The sequence below is a fragment of the Convolutriloba macropyga genome, chromosome 7 (assembly GCF_964194025.1).
Source record: "Convolutriloba macropyga chromosome 7, txConMacr16.3, whole genome shotgun sequence".
NCBI lineage: Eukaryota > Metazoa > Xenacoelomorpha > Acoela > Convolutidae > Convolutriloba > Convolutriloba macropyga.
Genome location: NC_134474.1, coordinates 24,629,623 through 24,652,415, shown reverse-complemented (window position 1 = coordinate 24,652,415; position 22,793 = coordinate 24,629,623). Strand labels below are relative to the sequence as shown.

The 22,793-nt window shown below is 37.8% G+C and overlaps 1 protein-coding gene across 1 annotated transcript in view; it reads right to left on the bottom strand.

Annotated features, from left to right (window-relative positions):
* LOC142342715 (N-acetyllactosaminide beta-1,6-N-acetylglucosaminyl-transferase-like) overlaps positions 1 to 20,368 on the bottom strand; it is a 31,985-nt gene extending 11,617 nt beyond the window's left edge. Inside the window, exons 1-2 of the mRNA XM_075394234.1 lie at positions 18,614 to 20,368; positions 1,571 to 1,808 (exon numbers count right to left, since the gene is read on the bottom strand). Of these exons, the coding sequence (XP_075250349.1) occupies positions 1,571 to 1,808; positions 18,614 to 19,225 (850 nt within the window). The 5' untranslated portion in view covers positions 19,226 to 20,368. The remainder of the gene's footprint in view (positions 1 to 1,570; positions 1,809 to 18,613) is intronic.
* Between the last annotated feature and the right edge of the window lie 2,425 nt (positions 20,369 to 22,793).

Here is a 22,793-nt window from a genome sequence, read left to right as displayed (position 1 = left end):
GTTCAACAGCCAGTCAATTTCATTTTGTTGCTCCAGCTAAAAATATTAGAGTGCACTTCTCCAAACTTAATTTGACAATCTTTCTTGTTAAATTTTTTACCATCTTCTAAGTTCAAACTGTCTTGAAATTTAAAGTGCTCGATCTCAGTGTTGATTTTCTATAATGGCTTAAGCTTTGATTTAAGCGGTTTTTGTATCTATTTGTAATTATGCATTTAGGTCTCTTTGCTTACACTAAAATGTGTAATAATCGTTTTCTTTAAAGATAGGGTGGGGTGATATTTTGAATACATTCAATAAGGGCCTCAAAGAGTAATATAAGTGTTTACCATTATTTTTTTGTTAAAAAACAATATTGACACCCTTTTCATTAGATTTTTTTAGTAGTACACTACCGCGAATTAAGTCATTGGATTACATGTCATATGAGAGCAACTTCGATCACGCAAAAGAAGTTCAAGCGTGAAAATTTTAATAAAAAATTCGAATAACAAAAAGTATTTTAGAATGAAAACAAACACGACGACTAGAATATTTTCATCAACTGCGTTCGAGAGTAAGTAAATGGTTCTTTAATGGAAAATTTCTGCCGATTTTCATTCTGCAATGTTCTTCAGCAAGTTCATAAACAGAAATTCAGAGCTAACTTCATGAGACTGCAACTTCATGAGACTGCAATGTATTATCCTTGTGCACTTTTTACTGCTTGTAGTCTAACTAATCCACAATTCTCTTTATGATAAAGCCATAAAATATACCAAACATAGCTATGAGACAATGCATGCGTGTACCTTTATCTGCCATGAATTTGATTGGAATCAAAAGGTAGAAGTAATAGTCTTAGACATGTGTTACAACCGACAGATAGCTCTCTGCTAGTTTTACTATATTTGTCAATAGTCCATATTAAGTGTTGCCTCTAAACACGGTTCCCATTTTTATTGTTAGGATTATGGTAATTGTATACGTATGGTTGACGAAGTTTCTCAATACAAAAATAGAATTTTAAGTCTTGATTTAAAATTATGATTCCCTGGCTGTCTTTGATTAAAAGCAAATCGTTTAAATTTGACCGGCTTCTGAATTTTTGTATTTTTGCCGTGTCGTTTTTGCAAAAAACAAAAGAAGAAGTCTTCTTGTAAATTTTTTTACAGGAAGAACAAAAGTAAAGCATGGCAATTGTTTAAAGTTAATATTAAGCTTTTCTGCTTTGTGTCAAATTTACCATCTCAGGACTTTCTAACAAGGATTAATTTTGTGAGATTCACTTGATTCATATTTTGGAGAGATCGAATAATTTCTCGATTTGAGCTTGAGTGCAAAAACAAAATGCTTATTGATTTTGGTATAAATGAACGGCTTCGGTCCCACGGCTCAGCTTGTGTACCGCCTTCTTCAATCTGTTAACCCCACCCCCCCCCCCCCCCCCAATTTATTGTGCGAGTGCACACGTTTCATATTAAAATGAATTACGACGTTACGAATCTTTCAGAGGGTCGCATATCTTATTTGTGGTCAAAAGAGACAAGAGATTCGAATAACGTAGTTGTCAAAATTGTCAAACACTTACCATCAATGAGGTTAATTCCATGCAATCTCCTCAAAAATGAGACCAGCTCCAGGTTAGTGACGAGTGGGAATTCTTCCCCGGTGAGGTTTATGTAGTACTTCCACTTTTTGCTAATGCCCACCAGATCAGACATGCAGGAGAATTCCCCCAACAGCACGCTATGGAATCCGTGTTTGACATCAACCGGTTTGGTTGCTAGGAATACGTTGTCTGGGAAGCAGTCTGCCATCTGCTGGACCTGTGAAATGTATATTTATCAGTTCCGTCAACTAGAGATTCGATTTTAAATTATTTGGCTCATTATGAGGCGTGGGGATATCTTATTGATTGCTTTCAAATTATAAAGAACAAGATTTCTGCAGCGATCCGCGTCGTTTATTGACACCCAGGTTGAGATATCTGACCAAATAAACCACTGATCAGACCCTCTTTAAGAGCACAGGTGAGAAATCTGCAGTGGTCATCAGTTTTGTGATGCTAGCCAGTGCTGTATCATCTTAACTGCGCCGAACTGGCCAACGTTTTTTCGATTGAGGGAAGGAAGTGAGAGTTTGTTCCAAGCCGCTAGGACATTGTCCTCAAGTTGCGGCGTTGATTTGTTAACAGGTGATTTAACGAATACAGGCTTCCGCCAGTACGCACCCATTCTTTTCCTTCAGGTTATCATACAATATCCTTGACTGGACGAGTTGTACTTTCACTCTCTACCTCGTTTCAATTAATTAAAAACACAAGAGATCTAGTTTGCCTATTTTCAGTGACTAACTTATTAGAGAACTTCATTTTTCAATCTTACTGATCTCTCAAAGCATTTTTGCTCGTCCTCTCTGAACAAGGTCCATAAAGCGTGCGTCGCATTAATAACACACCGTCAGATCAACACCAGCTCAACATCAGGAACCTAGTAAGGAGAGGAATTGCGAGACCAATCGGCAAGTGCTGATATCGCAAGAACAACTGGAATGATCCGTTACTTGACCCAAATTGGCGAAAAGATGTATTGTGGTCTTAACAGTGGAACACTAGAAGTGGAGCACAATATCCACTAATGCTCGCGAATGATCATTACACTCTGAGCTCTAAATTGACAAAAGTTTAAATGCCAAGAAGCCAGATATTATCCAGTTGGAGTTCCTTGAAACACACAAATTTCTTGTCTGTTATTGTGTAGAAGGAACCAATGTCTAACCAGAAATTTTCCTTCGATCTTTTGACTGCACAATAAAATGAGTTATTTGTGTTAACTTTTAAGAAGCGTGCTGAATTAAGGAGACTCTTAAACTCTAAACGTATAGTGTGCCGATTTACAATATTTTGTGTCCTGTTTTAGTATACAAATTATGAATGAACCCTAAACACTACAGAGAAGCAAAAATGATATCTGAAGGCTTAAATTCAGAAGCTTACAGCTCCAGTACCTGACTTGCTACAACTTGCTCAGAGCAAACGTGTTAAATTATTGACCTAGTTCGGCAGAGTGTGAAAGAATATTACGACACGCCTGTTATCTCAATCGAGAAGTTATCAAACTCGGAGGCCAAGCCAGGTATTATGACATCTTCGAGGTTGACTTGTAAAAGGTTTGCCCCTTATATTGCCAGTCCGTTTTTTTTGGTTTTTGCCCCCTTATATGGCCTATAATGATTCTCATCTCTATCCGCACAGACGCGCGAACGTAATCTATTTTCTCTGAGCAAGCGTCCTAATTAAGTAGATAATTGCTGAGAGTAATAAATCACTCTTGGCCCAAAATGAATTTTAAGAAAGTGGTCGATACTTGCAAAACCAAATGGGATACTAATTGTTTCTATAGAGAATATGGAGTTATTCCTCAAGTTCGTTTATTTCCTCAAGGACACAAGATGACATTGTCGTTCGACAAAAAAATGGAAGACGAGACTGTTAGCTATGCAGATATAGAAGCTGTAGTTACGAAATATCGCTTAGGAATGGAACTTGGCTCGAGGGATCGCAATTGAATCTTGAAAAACTTCTACTTTCTATTTACTCTTGGTGATGTGACGATGCGACAAATATTTACTGCAAAAATGATTTTTCGATGGGACATTGCGCGGTTGTAGATTACTCCAACTATATGCGAGAAATATATACTTGGTACGCAGAAAAAGAGTCAGTGAACAAAATTGCGGGCGATGACTGCATCGTCGAGATTGACAAAAGTTTATTCTCCAAACGAAAAGCAAATAAGTGCAGAATGCTTCCTCAGCAATGGGTTTTGGCGGCATATGTCGAAAAGCTAAAGACCTCTTCTTGTGTTCTGTCCCAGATCGTTTTTCCAAAATTCTTCTGACATGCCTAGAAAAACTTGTGAAGCCGAACACGATGATCTATACCAGCTGTTGGGCCGCCTATAAAGACTTCGATGGCCACCGAAGTTACTTTCATGAGGACGTTAATAATTCCAAAAATTTCAAAAATCTAAACACCGGAGGTGCACACGAACTCGGTCGACTGTTTGTTGAGAGAAACTAAACTAAGAAAACAAGAAATTGTACAGAACAAAGCGGGATATGATCGAAAGCTATATGTGCGAGTTCATTTAGAGATCCTATTCGGAAGAAAAAACGTGGTCCATTCAAACATTCTAGTGCAAGTACAGCAAAACAACGATTTTGAATTGTTTAAACTGTTGGCTCAATTCATCGATAAAAACAATCCATTGTTTTTGTATAACTTTTTTTACTTGGGGGTGAACAGAAAAGATCCAAATTGAGCAGCCAATTAAATTCACAACTACTCATAACCAAAAATTTGAGAAATGAAATTTAAACACACTCTAGTAAAAGAAACTGAAAGCGAATTAAAAAGAATCCTGAAATTATCGTGGGTTACGGCCAAGCCTCAGCGGCTTGTGGGATTTGATATGAAATTATCACAACCGAATACGAGACCATTTAACCCAACCATGTACTTTTCCTGGTAATCAATTAACAATTTAGGGTAATTCAAGGCAATTTTTTGCTTTGAGCTCTTTTTAAATCCAGTAAAGTTTCGGAGCTTTCTAACGTCGCTGTTTATAACGTAGGCTCTGTTACACGTAGTCAATAGCGGTAGTAATCTTTTTCAATCAATTATGTAGCAATAGCGGCCGATGCATAACTTCCCTAAGTTTATCACACTGTTATCTTGATTAGAGTACAAGTTTATCTCACTCTTTAATCGCCTCTGTTTATATATTAAGAGTGGTGATAAATAGTGTGATGTTCTTGCAGTCTAATGACAAACCTGATTACGTTGTTTTATTTGGACTTTCACGTGTTATTTTACCGTACGCTCTGCAACTGTTGTAATTGCAATAGGAGTTGAATAAAAAAGATTGAATGGATCTCTGGTGTGGTAACATATTGTCCTCTGGGTGTCAATTTTTGGGGTTGCGTTTACTTTTTGAGAATTTCTCTGAGCAAATTTTAGAATAATTTAAATTATGGTTGTATTGATCGTTTTTTTTTATTGCAACTGTTTAGTATAATAAGTGCAATTTCCCGTGTTGAGGACAACGAAAAAAGGACAACATTTTGTTAGAAAACGTGGTCTTCGTTTTGTCGTCGTTTTCGTCGTTTTGTCGTCGCTTTCTTCGTTTTCATTAGTTTCCGTCGCTTAAGTCGTCTTTTAAGTAAAAGAAATGATCGTTTCAGCATCGTTTCTTTGTCGTTTCTTGCGTCATTTTTTTCAAATGAAAAGGTGGATTTTTGATCGTTTTTTCGTTTATTTTTGTCGTTCTTACTTTGTTTTTTTTTCAAAAGAAATCGTCTTTTTTGATCCAGCGAGGATCACGTTTTTTCGTCGTTATTTGACGATCATTTCCTACAAAAATAACGACAAATAACTAACAAAACGACGATTACCACGTACGGGCTTTGATAATTTTTGTCTAATGAAAACGATTAAAAACCGAAGAATTTTTACAAGTGAAAAACAAAACTTCTCAACACGGTTTACGTTGTATTTCGATTTGACAAAGAAGTCACATCCGTTTGCTTCTGTCCTATAGAAGTCCTGCAGGTGACAGGTTTCGAAAACATGCTGGCGCGCAAAAAATTCAAACACACGGAAACCGAAGAGTATGATCGGAATTTCCTAATCTTTTTCGACAGTTCAGCTAGAGCTGATCTCAAGGTCCGATCAGAGGTCAGCTTTGTCTGGAACCTCAACTTGTGCAACTATCAGGCCCAATGGAATCCCTTGGTCTTACTCAGATAGAAATATGAACTAAGCCTATATCTTTCTGTGATAAATGGAAATATCCATAAACAGAATCTATATTGACGAGTTCAAATTTATTCCAAAAACTTGAAGAAAGGCTGCTTTCTCATAACTATTTTTTTATGGAAACAACGTTTAAATGATTTTTGCTTCACAAGAGTGAAATTTCATTCCATTATTGTGTATTAATAATGGAATAGCAATTATACATTTGACTAAGCGGCATTAATCAGATTTTGCAACACCTAAGACACTACAAGAACACCGGACCTTCAGAACGCCAATCTAACATCTTAGCCACTTCCAGGATGAGGTGCGCGATCCAAGCTGGCTCTGATCAGATCATCCCGACCAAAATCAGTTCTGATCAGACAGACTCGATTCCCGCTCTAGGGGTGCAAGACCGGCTTGAGTTGTGTACTGGGGTGTCAGACCAACTTGAGTCGAGCACTGAGAGTACCAGACTGACTTGAGTCGCACACAAAGGGGTACCGCAACTGACACTAACTTTTCAAGTAGCAGTAGTCATTGGTATAAAGTAATATTTTTGGAAAAGTAGAGGTCATTTTATGCATATCGGTTTTGGGTTTTTCTGTGAAAACTATTAGTTCCAAACAAAGAAAAATTTTGAGTTCAAAAACAAATACCAACCCTTAGTGTTAAGCGTAGTCTTAGAAGATTCTCAAATAAAACGGAGAAGTGTTCTTCATAAGAGTCTCTCAGTGGTTAATTATCTTTTTTTTGTTTGCGAGCAAATGAATTTTTTTTTCGGTTGTGGCAGACTTTCTAAACTCCGGAAAAGTTTCCGATCAGACAGTGACTCTGAAAAGGGCTCTATTTAGACTATCCAAGTCATACCACAAAATTATTCAGACCCCAAAACTTTTCAGACCCCAGAAAACTATGATCAGTCTATTCAAACTCTGGGAGGCGTCCTGATAAAAACTGCTATGAGCTGGGTCCTGATCAGACTATCCAAACCGTATACTGTGCCCTGATCAGACCTTCAGACTCTGGCTGGAGTCTTGATTAGACTATCCAGACCGTAGATTGTATTCCCAGACTCTGTGGACTGAAATTTCAACGTGTTTGTTAGTGTTAGTTGTCTATTCAAGACACGGCTGTGTTTGTGTTTGACAATCGGTTATAGACCTCAAACCTGATGTTAAATGTGGGTCATTTTGTTTTCTGCAACAAAAGACCTATTCGAAATGAATATGAACATGTGCGAAACAAAAAAAACGAAGCTGGTTATGCCCAGAATAGGCAACGGAAAGCTTTTTCCGCGTAATACTTCATATTTTATCCCCCACCAAATGGACAAGAAACTTACAAACTACCAGTATCTCAGTTATCAATTAATTTCATCGAAACAATTGTCATCAGTTACCAATTGTAATCGGAATTACCACAGAAACTTTCTAACTTTTTTTCGGAAGTGGTGATAGATAATTATTCAGCAGCGATTGATGCATTGCTCACAATTGTAGACATCATAAGAACTATTTTGTTCACGCAATACGCAACAAAAAACCTAAACACTTCTGAGTCTTCAAACTTGTATTTATCGCATGTTTTGGGCCATCAATGTTTGCTATAGAAGGGGTGCTGTGCGTTATGAACCTAATTCAAAATTAATTTGCATTGTGCGTTTTCGACAATAATTTAGTTTGGCAGGCTATGAAAGTCTTTACCCGCGGTCCATTGCGCTGTTTATGAAAGATAACATGTTTTCGGGCAATAAAATTTGTGTTTCGCTAATATCTTCTATACCAATGGTTTAGGCCCTTTTTATTCTTATTATTTTTTGGATTCAAATTACTTGTGAAAACTGTCAATCAGTTGAGAAGTAACTAAAATGGCCGATAAGTCTGTGTGTTCTGCTAGAGTCATTTTGATTCTCTTTTTCATTAGTCTACTGCTCAGCTCTATAAAAAAATTATTATCTTGAAGTTAAGATTCTGGAAACTGTTTTGAATTTTTTGTGGTGTTTAATATTGTGAATTAGTTGCTAGTGTGGTTAAGTGGTTCACTTCTTCTAACGAAAATGAATCTAACTAATATACTGGGATGGGGACGTAGAACGTGCCCAAATTGTCAGTTTTTTGCCTTAACATCTCTAATACGATAACCACCAATTTTTTGTTCTAAAAGACGTGATTTCAAATTTTTGCCATAGAAAAAAGTTTTCTCCATGGACTGGCGGTTTCTGAAACGTTTGTGAATGTTTGTGAAATAAACCAGTTGCGTTGTGATTTTAACAATTCGTTAGTAAAAATTTGGAGTCTGACAGCTGTCATTTTTTATTCATTTTTCTTCGCTATTGAATAACAAAATGTCAAACAAATTTCGCAGCGATCAGTTATGATTTGCTGAAAAATCTAATCTCAAAAAAATACATCAGTTTGAAACGAATTATGTTCAAACTGAACTGCTATTTAATTCTGTTAATCTTCATCCCATTCTCTTATAAAGCGCAATTTAATGCTGACAATAATGCCCGGATCATTTTGGACATGTCGAAAATGTTTCGTTACGGTTATCTGATCCAAAAAAGTCAATAGCTTTGATATCAGTTACTAGACTTTATGTATCATACGGTTTATACAAATACTATGAACAGTACTACCCTTGTCTTGGCTGTTGCTGTCTTATTGATGTCAGCCAAAGTTCTCAAAATAATGATTTTTCACCTTTATCAAGTGGGAAGAATTCTCAATGATGGCGTCATTTCGCTATCGACAAAAATCTCTTTCATGTTGTTTGAGATTTTCAAAGAAAAATAGTAATTCCTGTAGTCAATGCAAATTATAAAGAAAGGGATACCAAACATTTTGTTGCAAATTGTTCAAAATATCGACAAAAAGGGAATTGCAAAGAAAATCTTCGCAACGTCATTTTTTCTTTTTCTGACAAAGATCAAGTAGATAAGATTTCATTACATATTTGTAGCGCTCAGTTGCGGATCCCTATAGCTAATTTTATTATTCTCCTACACAATTTCCGCGTCGAATAGGAAAAAGATGTGTGTTGTGTACTAGCATAAAGGTACTGTAACGGCTGCTCTCCTTGTGTTTCACAAAGAAAGTTTTACACCGCCCCGTTCGTTCTGAGTGGTTACAAAATCTGTCCGGATACTTCGTTTATGCAGTTCGCTTTTGTAACTGTATATCCGTTCTGCTGTACTCACCGTTGCATTACAAATTCAGTTCGTAACTATTGGCTAATCTTAGTTTTTTCAACTATCAATTTGAACTGGATTGCTAGAGATCACACAATACGGGATCTCTTTATGTATACCAGATCAATCCGATAGAAAAAACAAATCGAAGACAAAGATATATGTCTAATATCTGTTTGTGCAAAAATATTTAAATATAAACTTAAGTTGGCTTTTGCTTTTTGTACTAACAAGTTGAGAATGCCAGAAGTTGGGGTTGTAACAGTTGAATTTCAGCTCCAATAATTCGTAGATACAAGACACAGTAACAGAATTTACTGCTCAAGAATAATATTTTGAATACAAGACACAGTAACAATTTACTGCTCAGAAATATTTCTAGTTCAAGACACAGTAACACCTTATTTACTGCTCAAGACAATTTGCTTTGCAATATTTTGCTGAGTTATACTTTAAGCCGTTTTCTGCGGCTGCTACGTTGCGTTCTGTGTGTTACTTTTTGTTATTTCCCCTTTTTTCTCCTTTTTTCTCACGTGACAAACTGTAACTAGAACTAGAACTATAACTATAACTATTAAATGACTAGGACAACAGAAAGTGTTTTGTTTCTATTTTCCCGCCTACGCAAGCTTAGCGAGCTCAGCTCCAACATCGCCGGCCCTGTTTTCCTTCGTGAAAACATCACCTTCAGTTGGTAGTACTGGAGCGAGCTCCACTACTGGCCTCTTGTAGTATCCATCTTTCGTTCGGATTTTCGCTGATGGAATCACTCCGTCGGAACCTTCAAAGGTTTCGGTTATTCGACCCAAGTTGTAATATCCACGTTTGTCACTGTCTTCCACTAACCACACAAGATCACCCTGCTGAAGACTTCTGTCCGTTGTGGTCTGCCATTTCTTTCGACTATTCAACGTTGGCAAGTATTCTTTACGGAATCTGTCCCAGATGAGGTCTGCGTAAGCTTGTGTTTGTCGGAAGAGCTTTCTATGATCAACAAATTGCTCTGCATATGATAGATACGGTAAACAAAGGTTCTTGTTGCCAAGTAGGAAATGGTTTGGAGTAATAGCTTCTAAATCGGTAGCATCAGAACTGACTTGTGTCAGCGGTCTAGCATTCAGCGTTTGTTCAACAAGACACATCGTGGTTGACAGAACGTCCTCCGTGACTGATCGATTGCCCAGCACTGCGTACATTGCCTTCTTGCAACTCCTAACCAGTCTTTCCCACACTCCTCTAAAGTGTGGTGATGCAGGTGGGTTGAACTTCCATCTGATACCTTGTTGAATCAGATGTTCTTCAATTCGCACCTCGTTCCATGCTGCTATATACTCTGCCAGTTCTTTTTCAGCTCCAACGAAGTTTGTCCCGTTATCGCTAATCATTTTGACCGGTTGGCCTCTTCGTGCAATGAATCGCATAATTGCGTTCAGACAACAATCAGTGTCTAGTTTTGGTGCAATCTCTGTACCGCACGTACAGTATGGCATGTGAATAGACAACACCAACGCTTTTCGTTTCTTCGACCAATCTTTACTGTGATTGGTACAAAATATTCTACGCCCACATTCGAGAACACTGTTGATGCCACTAATCGTTCTTCAGGTAGATTTGCCATTACTGGTGCCTTTGTTTGGGCTTTTCCCTTTCGACATCTAATGCATTTGTTTTTGATTGATCTCAAAGCATTTCGTATGCCTAGGATCCAGATATTTTAATGGACTATGTTTCTGACATGTTCAGTTTCTTCGTGGTGATTATTCTTATGTTCATTTTGCAAGAATAATTCAACTACATGGTGCTTCCAATGTAACAGTATTGGATGCTTGGTTTCGAAGTTCAGATGACTTTTACCTATTCTGCCTTGAGCACAAATAAGTCCTTGCTCGTCAATGAATGTTGAAAACTGGAGGATTTTGCTGTTTTTTGGAATTTCCCTTTCAGCCTTGAGAGATTTCATCTCTTCAGTAAACTGTTCTTGCTGCAGTAGTCTGAATATGCTTGCTTGTGCATCCTCTCTTTCTTGAACACTTAGTGTTTTTGTTGCCAGTTTGTGTTTTTTGAATACACGCTCTATGTATGCCATTGTATATACTAGTCGATTGTAATTGCTGAATCGTTCCCATTGAATCATTGGCTTCTTCTCTTCAACCTTTGCTGAGAAGACAATTTCGTCGTTTTGTTCATCTGAAGCAAATGTTAAATTCAACTGTTCAGGCCATTCGTTCTCTCGTTGCCTCAACCAGGCCGGCCCAGTGAGCCATTCGCTTCTCTTAAGTTTGTCAACATTGATCGCTCGTGTCCCGATGTCAGCTGGATTGTTAATACCACTCACATGATTCCACTGTGAAAAATTAGTTGTATCCAAAATCTCAGCTACTCTGTTTGCAACAAACACCTGTTGCTTACGGTGGGAGCTGTGAATCCATTGCAAAACAGTAGTGGAGTCTGTCCGGAAGTTGCAACTCTGAATCTTCGATTCGTGTTCCTTCACTATCTGTTCTTTAAGTATCACCGCCATCACTGCTGCTTGTAGTTCTAAGCGTGGTATGGAAAAGTGTCGCATCGGTGCGACTCTGCACTTTCCGATTACAAATGCTAAGTCTGCTGAGTATTCTTTGGGCTTTGAACATAGGTATGCCACTGCGCACATTGTATCTTCAGATGCGTCGGCAAACACATGAAGTTCCCATTTGTCCATGGCTGTGCTGAAGTATCTTCTATCAATGCTGGTTTCTGCTACTTCTGGAAGCTGCGCCTTCCACTTCAGAAACTCTTCTACTTCGTTAGGTTCTACTGAGTTGTCCCATTGTTGTCCATTTTTGGTCCAGATGCTCTTCAGGAGTCGTCTCATATGGACACTGAATGGTGCAAACAGTCCAAGAGGATCAAACACCGAAGAAACTAGAAATAAGATCTTCTTTTGGGTGATTAGGGTCTCAACTTCTTTGCTTGTACCTCTACAAACCTGTAGACTATCATCGGTAATCGTCCACTGAAGCCCAAGCACTGATGACCCTTCCTGGCTGGGCTCTACTTCAACCTGCTTTGTTTTGCTGATTGATCTTAAGTCCTCTGGGATTGCGTTGGTTACCACGTCGCTGTTGGTGATCCACTTCTTCTGTTCAAATCCATGTTTTGAGAGAACAGATTGCAGTCGTTTGAAAACCTTGATTGCTTCCTCAGGTGTTTCGACTGACTTGATGAAATCGTCCATGTAGAAATTGTTTTGGATTGTTTTTGCTGCAATTGGGATCTCGTCCTCGTTATCGATGGCTACTTGCTTCAGAGCGTAGTTGGCACATGTTGGTGAACTCTTTGCTCCAAAAAATATGACGTTGATACTCGTATATTTGCACAGGTTCGTTCATTGTTGGTCGCCACAAAAATCTCAAGCAGCTTTTATCCCGTTCTGGAACTTGCACTTGCAAAAACATTGATTCAATATCTGCGGTTAGGGCAATTGGTCCTTCTCGAAATCTGAATATTGTTCCGATCAATCCGTGTAGTAAATCGGGTCCGGCTAACAACTTGTCATTTAGACATACATCCTTGTATTTTGCTGCAGCGTTGCAAACACGGCGAACTTTACCCGGTTTGTTGGGGTTTAGTACTGGATGGTGTGGCAAATACCATTCCTTTCCGAAAGTGCTTTTGACTTCCGATTTACCGTGGGTCTTAGCAAATCCTTTTTCAACATCTGTATCAATTGACTGCTGATACAATTCTTTTAAATTTGGGTCTCGTTGGAATCTTCGTTCCAGTGAGTAGAGCTGACCAAGGGCTGAGCCGTAGTTGTTTGGGATATTGGGTTCTGGTTCACTCCAGAGCATGCCCACTTTGTACCGCTCGCCTGTAAACTTTGTCGTGCTCTCTAGAGATTTCTGAGCTTGCTGCTCTTTCTTTGATTGACTTACAACATTTATTTTGGTAGCATAGGTTTCTCTGTCCCACCATGATTGGATATTTTCTGCCACTTTCACATCTTCTGTGAAGGCGAAATGACAAACATTTTGACTTTTCTTACCTGTCATGGGACCACTGACTACCCATCCTAATTCTGCTAAGACGGCGAAAGGCTCACTTCGTGTTCCAATCTTATAGTCTAATGGACGTTGAATTTCGTAGGCATCTTGTCCAAGTATGATGCCTACTTCCATCAGTTTGAATCTTCTGTTAGTTAGAACATTCAGGTGTCTGAAGTTGTTCTTCAGTTCCCTGTAATCGTATATTGTGTTTCCCAACGAGATTGATGGGTGTTCAAACGCTTCAACTGAATGCACCTTTGAATTTAGTCCCTTTATTGTGATAGGAACCTTTTCTGTCCTCAAATCTTGCGTCCCATGTATGCCAACTATGTTCAAGGTAACGTCCGTGCCTTTGGCTTGTAGTTGATCCTTGACACTTTGATCGATGAATGATACTGTTGACCCACTATCGAGGAAAGCGTAGGTAGTCAACCTGTTACTACCACTCTGAACCGATACAGGAACTATTTGAAGAAAACTAGTAACTTGGTTACTCTGGTTGATTGTTGCTGCATTTACATTAACTGCGTGACTACCCTCGTCCATTTGGTTTTCTGAGTGTAGCAGTCTGTTGTGCTTTTTGGTACGTCCATTTATACCGCACGGGTGGACTTTACAATCTTTGATTGCATGCCCTTTCCCCAGACATCCATAACATAAACGTTCTTTTCTCACTGCTGCATAGCGATCGGTGACATTCAGATTCTTAAATATTGGACAGTTCCATATTTTATGAGTGCCATCCGCTAGTGGGCAGTTGTTGTTTTGCATTTGCTTCGTTTCGTTCGCATTCGAACTTGCACTAATATTTGACGATTTTGAGAATCGTTTTTCCTTGTTAGCGTTTGGTCGATCATCCTCCTTTCGTTCGCTCTTGGTTGATGGCATTCCTTCATGGACAAAAGCCATTCGAGCTAACCATTTTTCAAGGAGAGTGAGATCGGGTCTATCTTCTTGACACTCGTCAACGAAGAAGAACCACTTTTCTTTCAAGTTTGGGGGCAGTTTTTCAATTGTCACTTGCAGTGTTGAACTTGATTGCAGATCGCCTTCATAGTTGTATTGCTTCAGTACATTAACTACGTTGCTGATTGTTATTGAGTAATTAATTATAGCAGTTGAGTCGTGCAATCGAATGGGTTGTTGTTTGCGCAATGTTTTAAGCTGAGCGTCGACAATTAAGTAAGGTCGCCCAAACTTCCGTCCTAGGAGTTCCCACGCCTGAGCGTAGAACTCTCCCGAATAGCCCATTCCTGATATAGCTGACTTTGCTTTACCTGTCAACAAGGTTTTCAAGTGGCTCATTTTCTCTGAGTCGGGTATATCGCGATGGTGAACCGTTGCTTTGAACATATTCGACCATTCCGGCCACTCTAGGGGTCTTCCGTCGAATGAACTTAACTTCAACTTAGGTAGCTGACTACTACTGCTTGGTTTATTACGCTTAAATTTGTCTTGTTCCCGGGCTTTGCTGGCACGCTCTCCACTTGGTGACCGTGATTTAAGTACACCTTCGCGATTGAAGCTTACCCTGGGATAATTGTTGTCGATCCTGGTTTTGGCACGCTCGAAACTATGATCGTGCAAGTTGGAGAATTTATCCGAGTTATCGAGCCAACCGGAAACATCTTTATCCTTCGGGGTTTTCCAGTTGAATGGTGATCTACTTCGAAAACTAGGGGTTGCACTGTAATCAGATTCTGGTGCTCTTGCGCCAAGAGCTTCTTTCTCGTATTCCAGTTTCAGTGCTCTTTCTTCTTCAAAAAGTTGCATCTCCATTTCAAGCTCCTTCCTTTTCAATTCGAATTCAATTTTCTTCAACCTCAATTTTGATGCAAAGTCTTTCTCTAGGGCCGCAAGCTTTTTTAGCTCGTTTATCAGGGGAGGTCTTTGAATAGTTGTCTTTGTTTGGGTTTCCATGTTCAGCAGTTTGTTGAGAAACTCCTACAACAAATTGTGAAGACTTAGCGGCAGTTGGTTCTGCATCGCTTGTCAATTGTGCGGTTTGATTCTGTTGATCCGTCATGTTTGTTTCTCCGTGAATGTATGGTAACCAGTCTGCGTTTAATTTTTGTAAGAAATTTAGTCGTTCGGCTTCGTAACGTTCAAACAATTCAGAATCACGAAGAAAATTTGCTCGCTTTCGGTTAAGAATGCAAACAGAGTCGTCAGGTTTCAGCACCTGTTTATAAATGGTCTTGAGTTTGCTTGATCTATCGTTGTTTCTGATTAGTTCCTGGCCCTCCTGAATTTTTGCTTCGATTTGTTTTTTGGAGTTGCTAATCTGTCTCTGCAAAATGTCTTGACTCTGTGACGGAGTCACTGCGTTTGTACTTTGGGACTGCTGCTTGAATCTCTACAGTACCTTTTGTTTATTTGCTTTAATTAAGCCTTGCTATTTAACTTCTAATGCACTTTGCCTAATTGGCTTTGCGTTGTTGATTTGCTCGTTGAGTTTTGTTCTCGTTCATCGATGACTTCGTCACTTCGACTGTTGGGTTGGACAGCAGTTTATTCCACTGTTTGGGTCGGCAGACCGAATGTAACGGCTGCTCTCCTTGTGTTTCACAAAGAAAGTTTTACACCGCCCAGTTCGTTCTGAGTGGTTACAAAATCTGTCCGGATACTTCGTTTATGCAGTTCGCTTTTGTAACTGTATATCCGTTCTGCTGTACTTACCGTTGCATTACAAATTCAGTTCGTAACTATTGGCTAATCTTAATTTTTTCAACTATCAATTTGAACTGGATTGCTAGAGATCACACAATACGGGATCTCTTTATGTATACCAGATCAATCCGATAGAAAAAACAAATCGAAGACAAAGATATATGTCTAATATCTGTTTGTGCAAAAATATTTAAATATAAACTTAAGTTGGCTTTTGCTTTTTGTACTAACAAGTTGAGAATGCCAGAAGTTGGGGTTGTAACAGTTGAATTTCAGCTCCAATAATTCGTAGATACAAGACACAGTAACAGAATTTACTGCTCAAGAATAATATTTTGAATACAAGACACAGTAACAATTTACTGCTCAGGAATATTTCTAGTTCAAGACACAGTAACACCTTATTTACTGCTCAAGACAATTTGTTTTGCAATATTTTGCTGAGTTATACTTTAAGCCGTTTTCTGCGGTTGCTACGTTGCGTTCTGTGTGTTACTTTTTGTTATTTCCCCTTTTTTCTCCTTTTTTCTCACGTGACAAACTGTAACTAGAACTAGAACTATAACTATAACTATTAAATGACTAGGACAACAGAAAGTGTTTTGTTTCTATCTTCTATCTTCCCGCCTACGCAAGCTTAGTGAGCTCAGCTCCAACAGGTACTTCGAAACGTTTTGCGTTTTTGGTTGGACCAGGGACTTTGTTTTGCTCGGTATACACCGATGGGTTTGTTTGTTTGAACAATGCAACTACCTTCTAAGTTTCGATCTGCGTTCTATAAAAAACGGATCTGTTCCTTTTCGGCTCCTCTCGGTTAGTGGTCATATTACTTTTACGCTCTCCAGGCGCACGTGCGTGTTATTAACACTTCCGTGCTATATACCAACCCACATTGTAAGTTTGAGGTAGAGAAAAGGGGGCAAAGAAAAAAATGTAAAAAACCGTAAAAATAGTTATGATTGCTACTCCGATTAATTGATGCTCACGTTCCTCAATGCGCTGAACGTCTGGCCTAAACATCATCAACTTATACTTAGTGAGACACAGATATTTACCATTTGTGCCCCACAGCACGTTGAGCTCTCCGAAGTAACAGAGCACGTGCCTACCTAGTAATTCATTGTGTAGAAATCTGGCACGTGCAAATAATGTGCTCCCACTAAGTTTTTTTTCTTTTTTTTTTTTGGGGGGGGGGGGGGGGGAGACACGCACGTGCCAGTTTTAAAATGCCAAATTTCTGCAGTGCCCGATTCTACATTTGGGATCTTTTTCGTTTGTGCTAGGGGGAGGCACAAACAGATAAGATCCTTTCTTGATATAACTTTCAAGTTCGTGTGTCAAGCTAAGTTACGCAACTTTTGCTAGTGTAAATTCAAAATTCTAGCTTGAATCTGGAAGCACTGCGCAGTTCCAGGCCAATGCCAGGTTTCCTCAGTGACTTAGTCAGAGTTATGTAATCTATACGCGAAATTGAACGTGCATTCTTGTTGCATTCTTGTAAGAAACTGCAGAATCTTGCAGAACTCCTACGAATCTATTGCAAAATTTTGCAATACAGGCAGAGTAACATTCCTTGAGTAGGCAATCAATCAAACTATGCTTTTACAGAATCCAAACTGTTATTGTGCCGACCCCTCTTGAGGGCGGACGAACTATATACTCAACTGGGTTTTGTTTCTTCAGTCAATTTTGACCGATCGATACATTCATGGTAGAGAGTTGTGAGTGGTATCATTAAAAAGCCCGTCCATTTTAGAAAATGAAATTAGGAAGATTTTTTTGAATTTTGGTTTCTAGAGCGAGTTATGGTGGTATCCGTAATTTTTGCCAATTTTCGTCAATTTGGCTTAAAAAATGAAAAAGATTTTAAAAACAGTACTGTTGATTTTATTTTTGAAGACAAAAAATATTGTTGACTCTTTTGATGTATTGTTTTTGGCTAAAAATTTTGCTGTTTATGCTAACTTTATGATTATCAAAAACGCAGCATTTATTTTTGATCTTTTAAATAACAAATTATATAGATTCATAACATTCGAAAAATTGAGTGCTCTAAATGGATGAACAGCAATAGTAAGGTTGGTTTTGGTCCAAACTTGGACTGTTATAATCCACAAAATAATTCGGTTTTTAATCAGTCCGTTTTTGTAAAAAAAATCTATCTTTATGTTAAATAAGGAACAAAACAATTCAAATCAAAGCTCACTGTTGATAAGTCCTATTGGCTTCCTGAGCAGTTCCAATTTAATGTATCTAGTTTCCTACTGAATGAGGGTCTTAATGCTCTCCTACAGAGGCGTATCTGATCATGAACATGTTGGATGTTTTCATTTGCTATCTAATGGTTTTCATAACTTTGAAATTAATTGTTTTTAAAAAACATACAATTTTTTAACTTTGGTGTTTTTTGTTCTTTTTGTCTATTTGTTACCGAGCCTGATTATGGATTGGTCCCATATCATTTCTAGAGAAGTGAAAGTCATTTTGTTTAGTTTCAGTTTTATCTGACTCTATTTTGACCTTGTTATTAAGTTTTTTTAAATGGACATAAGTTTTGGATGTAATTAAAGTTTGTTGTTATTGTTGTTTGATTTTGTTGTTCGTCTTGACTTGCTTTCTTAATAATGCCTGATCTCATCAATCTAATGCGGCATTTTTACTCCACTGATTTATTTGCATTCGAGCCGATCCTTTTGTTCATAAACGTTTTTCTTTTGAAAAATACTGAAAAATGCGAATGAGCGGGGTCGGAACTTAATGTGCAAACGCACATTACCCAGCCCCCTTGTTCCCTTTTTTCATATTTCTTTTAAAAAGTATCTGAGTTATCCGTACCCTAGTTCAGTCGTGTTTTTAATGTGGTAACAGCTTGTAATTTATAGTTTGCTAAAGTTATTGTTAACTGGTACTTTTTTTCGTTGTCTGTCATAAATTACTTACAATTTGTTTGAAAGTCTCCTCTGCAGATGCGTCCACGTGAATACAGTAGAAGTTCTGTGGTCGGTACAAAACCCGAAATAACTGCTCTAACTGAAGGAAGTTATGATAGACTAAAATAGCAAAAGCCAAAGGAAATTCCTCCTCAGATTTATCCACTGGTTCCTTGATAAATGGAATAGTTTTCGAGTTGAGGTATCGATCGCAAGATCCCAAGGTACTGTTATTAATCCAGTCATAAACAAAGCGATGCGCTGATTGGTTAATTGATTCCTTTATCAATGATTGGCTTGCTTTGCCACCCATTAACGTGTGACAAGTTTCGCCAAATTCCTGATCATCAAGATCGCTGGAAATGACTGACGACCTCTGAACTTCTTGATCATGATGCGTTAACGGTTCTCGGAATTCCTGATGAAGCACCTGACTCTGATTCTGTTTCGGAATCGTGATAATTTTCCGCAGTTCGCTACTGTCAATTCTGGTGCTGTTAATTAAAAAGTTATTTATTGAGGTTACTGTGTTTAAATGTTTAAGATGTAGAAATGCGAAGCCAACCAAGCTAATGAGGGCGATTGTTGTAAGAATTTTAGCCCTGGGTAATTTGGGAAACATTGTCGTAAGATTTGAGGACCTCACTTGATGTTTCTTTTTCTCACCAAACGTTAGGCTTGACTTCACTGTTGACTCTATTACCGGTTCAGACGTAAGGTTCGTTTTCTGTGTAGTTATTTATCAACTTGGAAATAAAATTGTCTTCAAGTTAGTCCATGAAGGTCGTGAAAACGAAGAAGCCTGATTCTCAATTTCCAACCGAAGATAACGAGGTTTTAAAATTTTGATTGATTCCTTGACATAATTAATTATAACATTATAAATCGTGTGTTGTTTAATTTACAGTATTGTGTAAATTGGCAGCTCTTGTGAAATTACGCCATCCGTTTAGGTCAGTATTGTGACCTCGGCATTCAAACAGAACACAACAATGAGCTGCTGGCGTTTAACGAAGGCGAACATTTTGTTCACGCATAAATCATCATCTCAAAGTGATGTGACGAGTTCGTTTTCGGTAACAATAAACGAATCGTTTGTACCTGATGAGTGCAAAGTTAACTAAACATTGCTTGTCAAAAACACCTATAAGTTATTTCGATTGAAATATGCTGTGCGTGTTAAAAATTGAAGTTGCTATAGCGTTATTGATCAGCTTTATTTCCAAAGTAAGCAAGCAACAGGATATTGATAACCATAACGCAAATTTTTGTTTCACGCCTCATTAAATGCACCCAGCACTTTTCAAATGTGTAATGTAAACACACCGCGGGAGTGGGTGGAAATCTTTCACTGGGGGTTGCGTGGTTAAAATCTATGGTTTAACTATTTTCCATGATTTTTGGGAAGTAGCAATTTACGACCTGTTACGCTAACTAGCTAGGTAAGGGAAGGAAAATTGAAGCAATCCAGATAAAATGCTCAGCTCAGGCCTTCAACGTGCAAAGTGTGAATTGTTCGTATGGAATGGAATAAAAGTGTTCGCAAGATAAAAAGAACAAATACGCTATTTGAATTTATTGCGCGTAACAACGTGGGATTTGCTAACGGCAGTAAGCAATTTACTAAGGGTCTATGAAACAAGTGCCCGAGGAATTAAACCCACATGGTAACAGACCCCCACTGAAACAGAACTATTGTACCCAATATCTGTTTAGCCGATTGTTTGTTTGTCACCTTCTGATAGCATAAAGACAAACCTAATTTCATTCTCGCCGTTAATCATTAACACATAGCTGGTGCTAAAATTTATTTGTTCAATTAATGTACAATGTCGGGGTCCTGAACTCGATTAATCTGAATATACCTATCTAACTGTTTCAATCTAAAAAGACGAATTTTTACCAGGTAGGTCTAGTTATGGATAAACGGGTATAGCTTAATTTTCATTCTCTGAGTGAAAAACTGTTGTCCCTTGTAATAAATGGGAAGAACATGACTCATACCTAATGCCCGTAGTGGGCAAGGCTAGTTGCCCGTCTACTATCAGCGATAGAACTATGATCATGTCACTGTATACAGTTCTCAATATTGGCCAAGACTTGCAAATCTAAAATCAAGGTTTGCAAGTATTGCCAAGAGTTACAAGTCTTGCAAGTCATGCCATGGCGAATCTTAAAAAAAACGTCCTCAAAGTTGGGGAAAACGCCAAAGAAGCCTGAAAATTGAAAGTTGGGAAATGGTAAGAACATGCAGGAAAATTTTGCACACGCACGTTGTTCCCTCTATCTCTGAATTGATCCATTAATTTATGAGATGAGGAGTGGCGATTTCGTTTATAACCATGATGACTAATGGCGAGCAGAACAAAAGTACTGCACACAACTGTAAGGTTTGTACATATAATGATAAGGGTTTCGTATAAAGCTTTGGTCAAAATCATTCGAATCAACCTAGCTGACATTATGAACCTTACTTAAACTTCACTTCGCCAATTGAGCGTAAGAAAGTTTACTTTATATCAAAGTTCTAAGTCAATGCTCAATCGTAAACTAATCGATAGATTATAGATATCTTTATTCGAAGGCCCAATTCGAATGTTGTGGATTTGTCTACAATACTTGCTCTGCCCATTTTTTATGTTTTCTCAATACAAGAGTAAACAGGTATAACGAATGAAACCGGAAAAAAAACAGATATAAAAATGAGTAAATTCGCTCAAAAACCCGGCACCCGTAAGGACGTTAACTGTTCTCACCTTTTGTGAAAAATAAATTCTAGTGGCCAAATAACATAATGGCAGCTCTACTTTTTTGCTATCAAATTGCTCTATGCGTCTAGAATATCACTGCACAGAAAATATAATGAACTTTGCTTTTTGCAAATTACTTAAACAGATTTAGACAGCATTTCATGTCAATTTGGCCTAAATGTCGGCCAAATTTGTCACCAAAGTAGTTTTTACGATTACGTAAGACGAGCTACACAAAATTTTTCAACATTTTGCATCCCAAAGAAATTGTTACGTCTTTGTTCTCAAATTGTCCGAGTTTTTATTTATGAAAGAAATTTTTGCAAGATTTCGTTCAACAATCTGAACTCAAACAAGGCCAAATGGTAATGTGCAATTGCACATAAGGTTCCGACCCCGCTCATCCACAATTTTGGCATGACTGTCTACCAAATGAGGAACATAGAAAAATCCAAAAATTCAAGTATGCTTTTTAATTGGGGTATGAACGAAAAGATACTCAGAAGCATATAACTCAGAGGTGGAGTGAATAATGGAGCATTAGATTGACGAGATATGCAAATATTAAGAATGCGAGTCAAGATGAACAGCAAAATCAAACAACAACAACAAAAATTAATTACATCAAAAACTTCATGTCCGTTTTAAAAAACAAAACTTAATAACAAAGTCAAAATAGCGTCAGAAAAAACTGATATTAAACAAAATAACTCTGAATTAACCAGAAAAGATATGAGACTTCTCAATACAAAAGGCTTGGTAACAATTAGACAACAAAGAACAAAAACAGTAAAATTGTAAAATTCGCTTATTTTTTTTTTAAAACCATTAAATTCAAAGTAACGATAACAATTAGAAATCAACTAAAATATCCCATAGGTGTACAATTACCGATGCTTCTATAGAAGGAATTACGAACTGTCGGTATTCAATTCTTCATGCGGTTACAAAAAGAACAACAAATAGACAACAAACAAAAAATCAATTAAAACCTGGCAGAATACGCTTTTCAAACGTAAAGCCATACTATGGCCATCAAAAAATGTTTGATTGCACTTTGTGAGAGCACTGATAATGTATTAAGTAACCTCTCCTTTATGAGGCTAGGCAACAAGTAGATAGAAATGAAAAAAATGCAAAATTAGGTAACAGCTTAATTTTTTTCGAAAAATTTTTTTCCAGAGACATGAACGCCATTAATTACAGAATCAAATAACTAAACAGATACGTTTATTCTTCCAAAGCAAGCCCTTGAGAATTGAAGTTATCCAGAAATCCAGGATTTCAATATTATCAGTTCTGTCTTAATTTGAAAACCAATATTGTGATATACCAACTGTCAATAAAATGACATTGTGACAAAACTAGAAAACGTGAAAAATGGGCAAATAAACAAAATTTTTTTAAAAGAATGTGAAATCTAGTAAAATCAAAACCAGA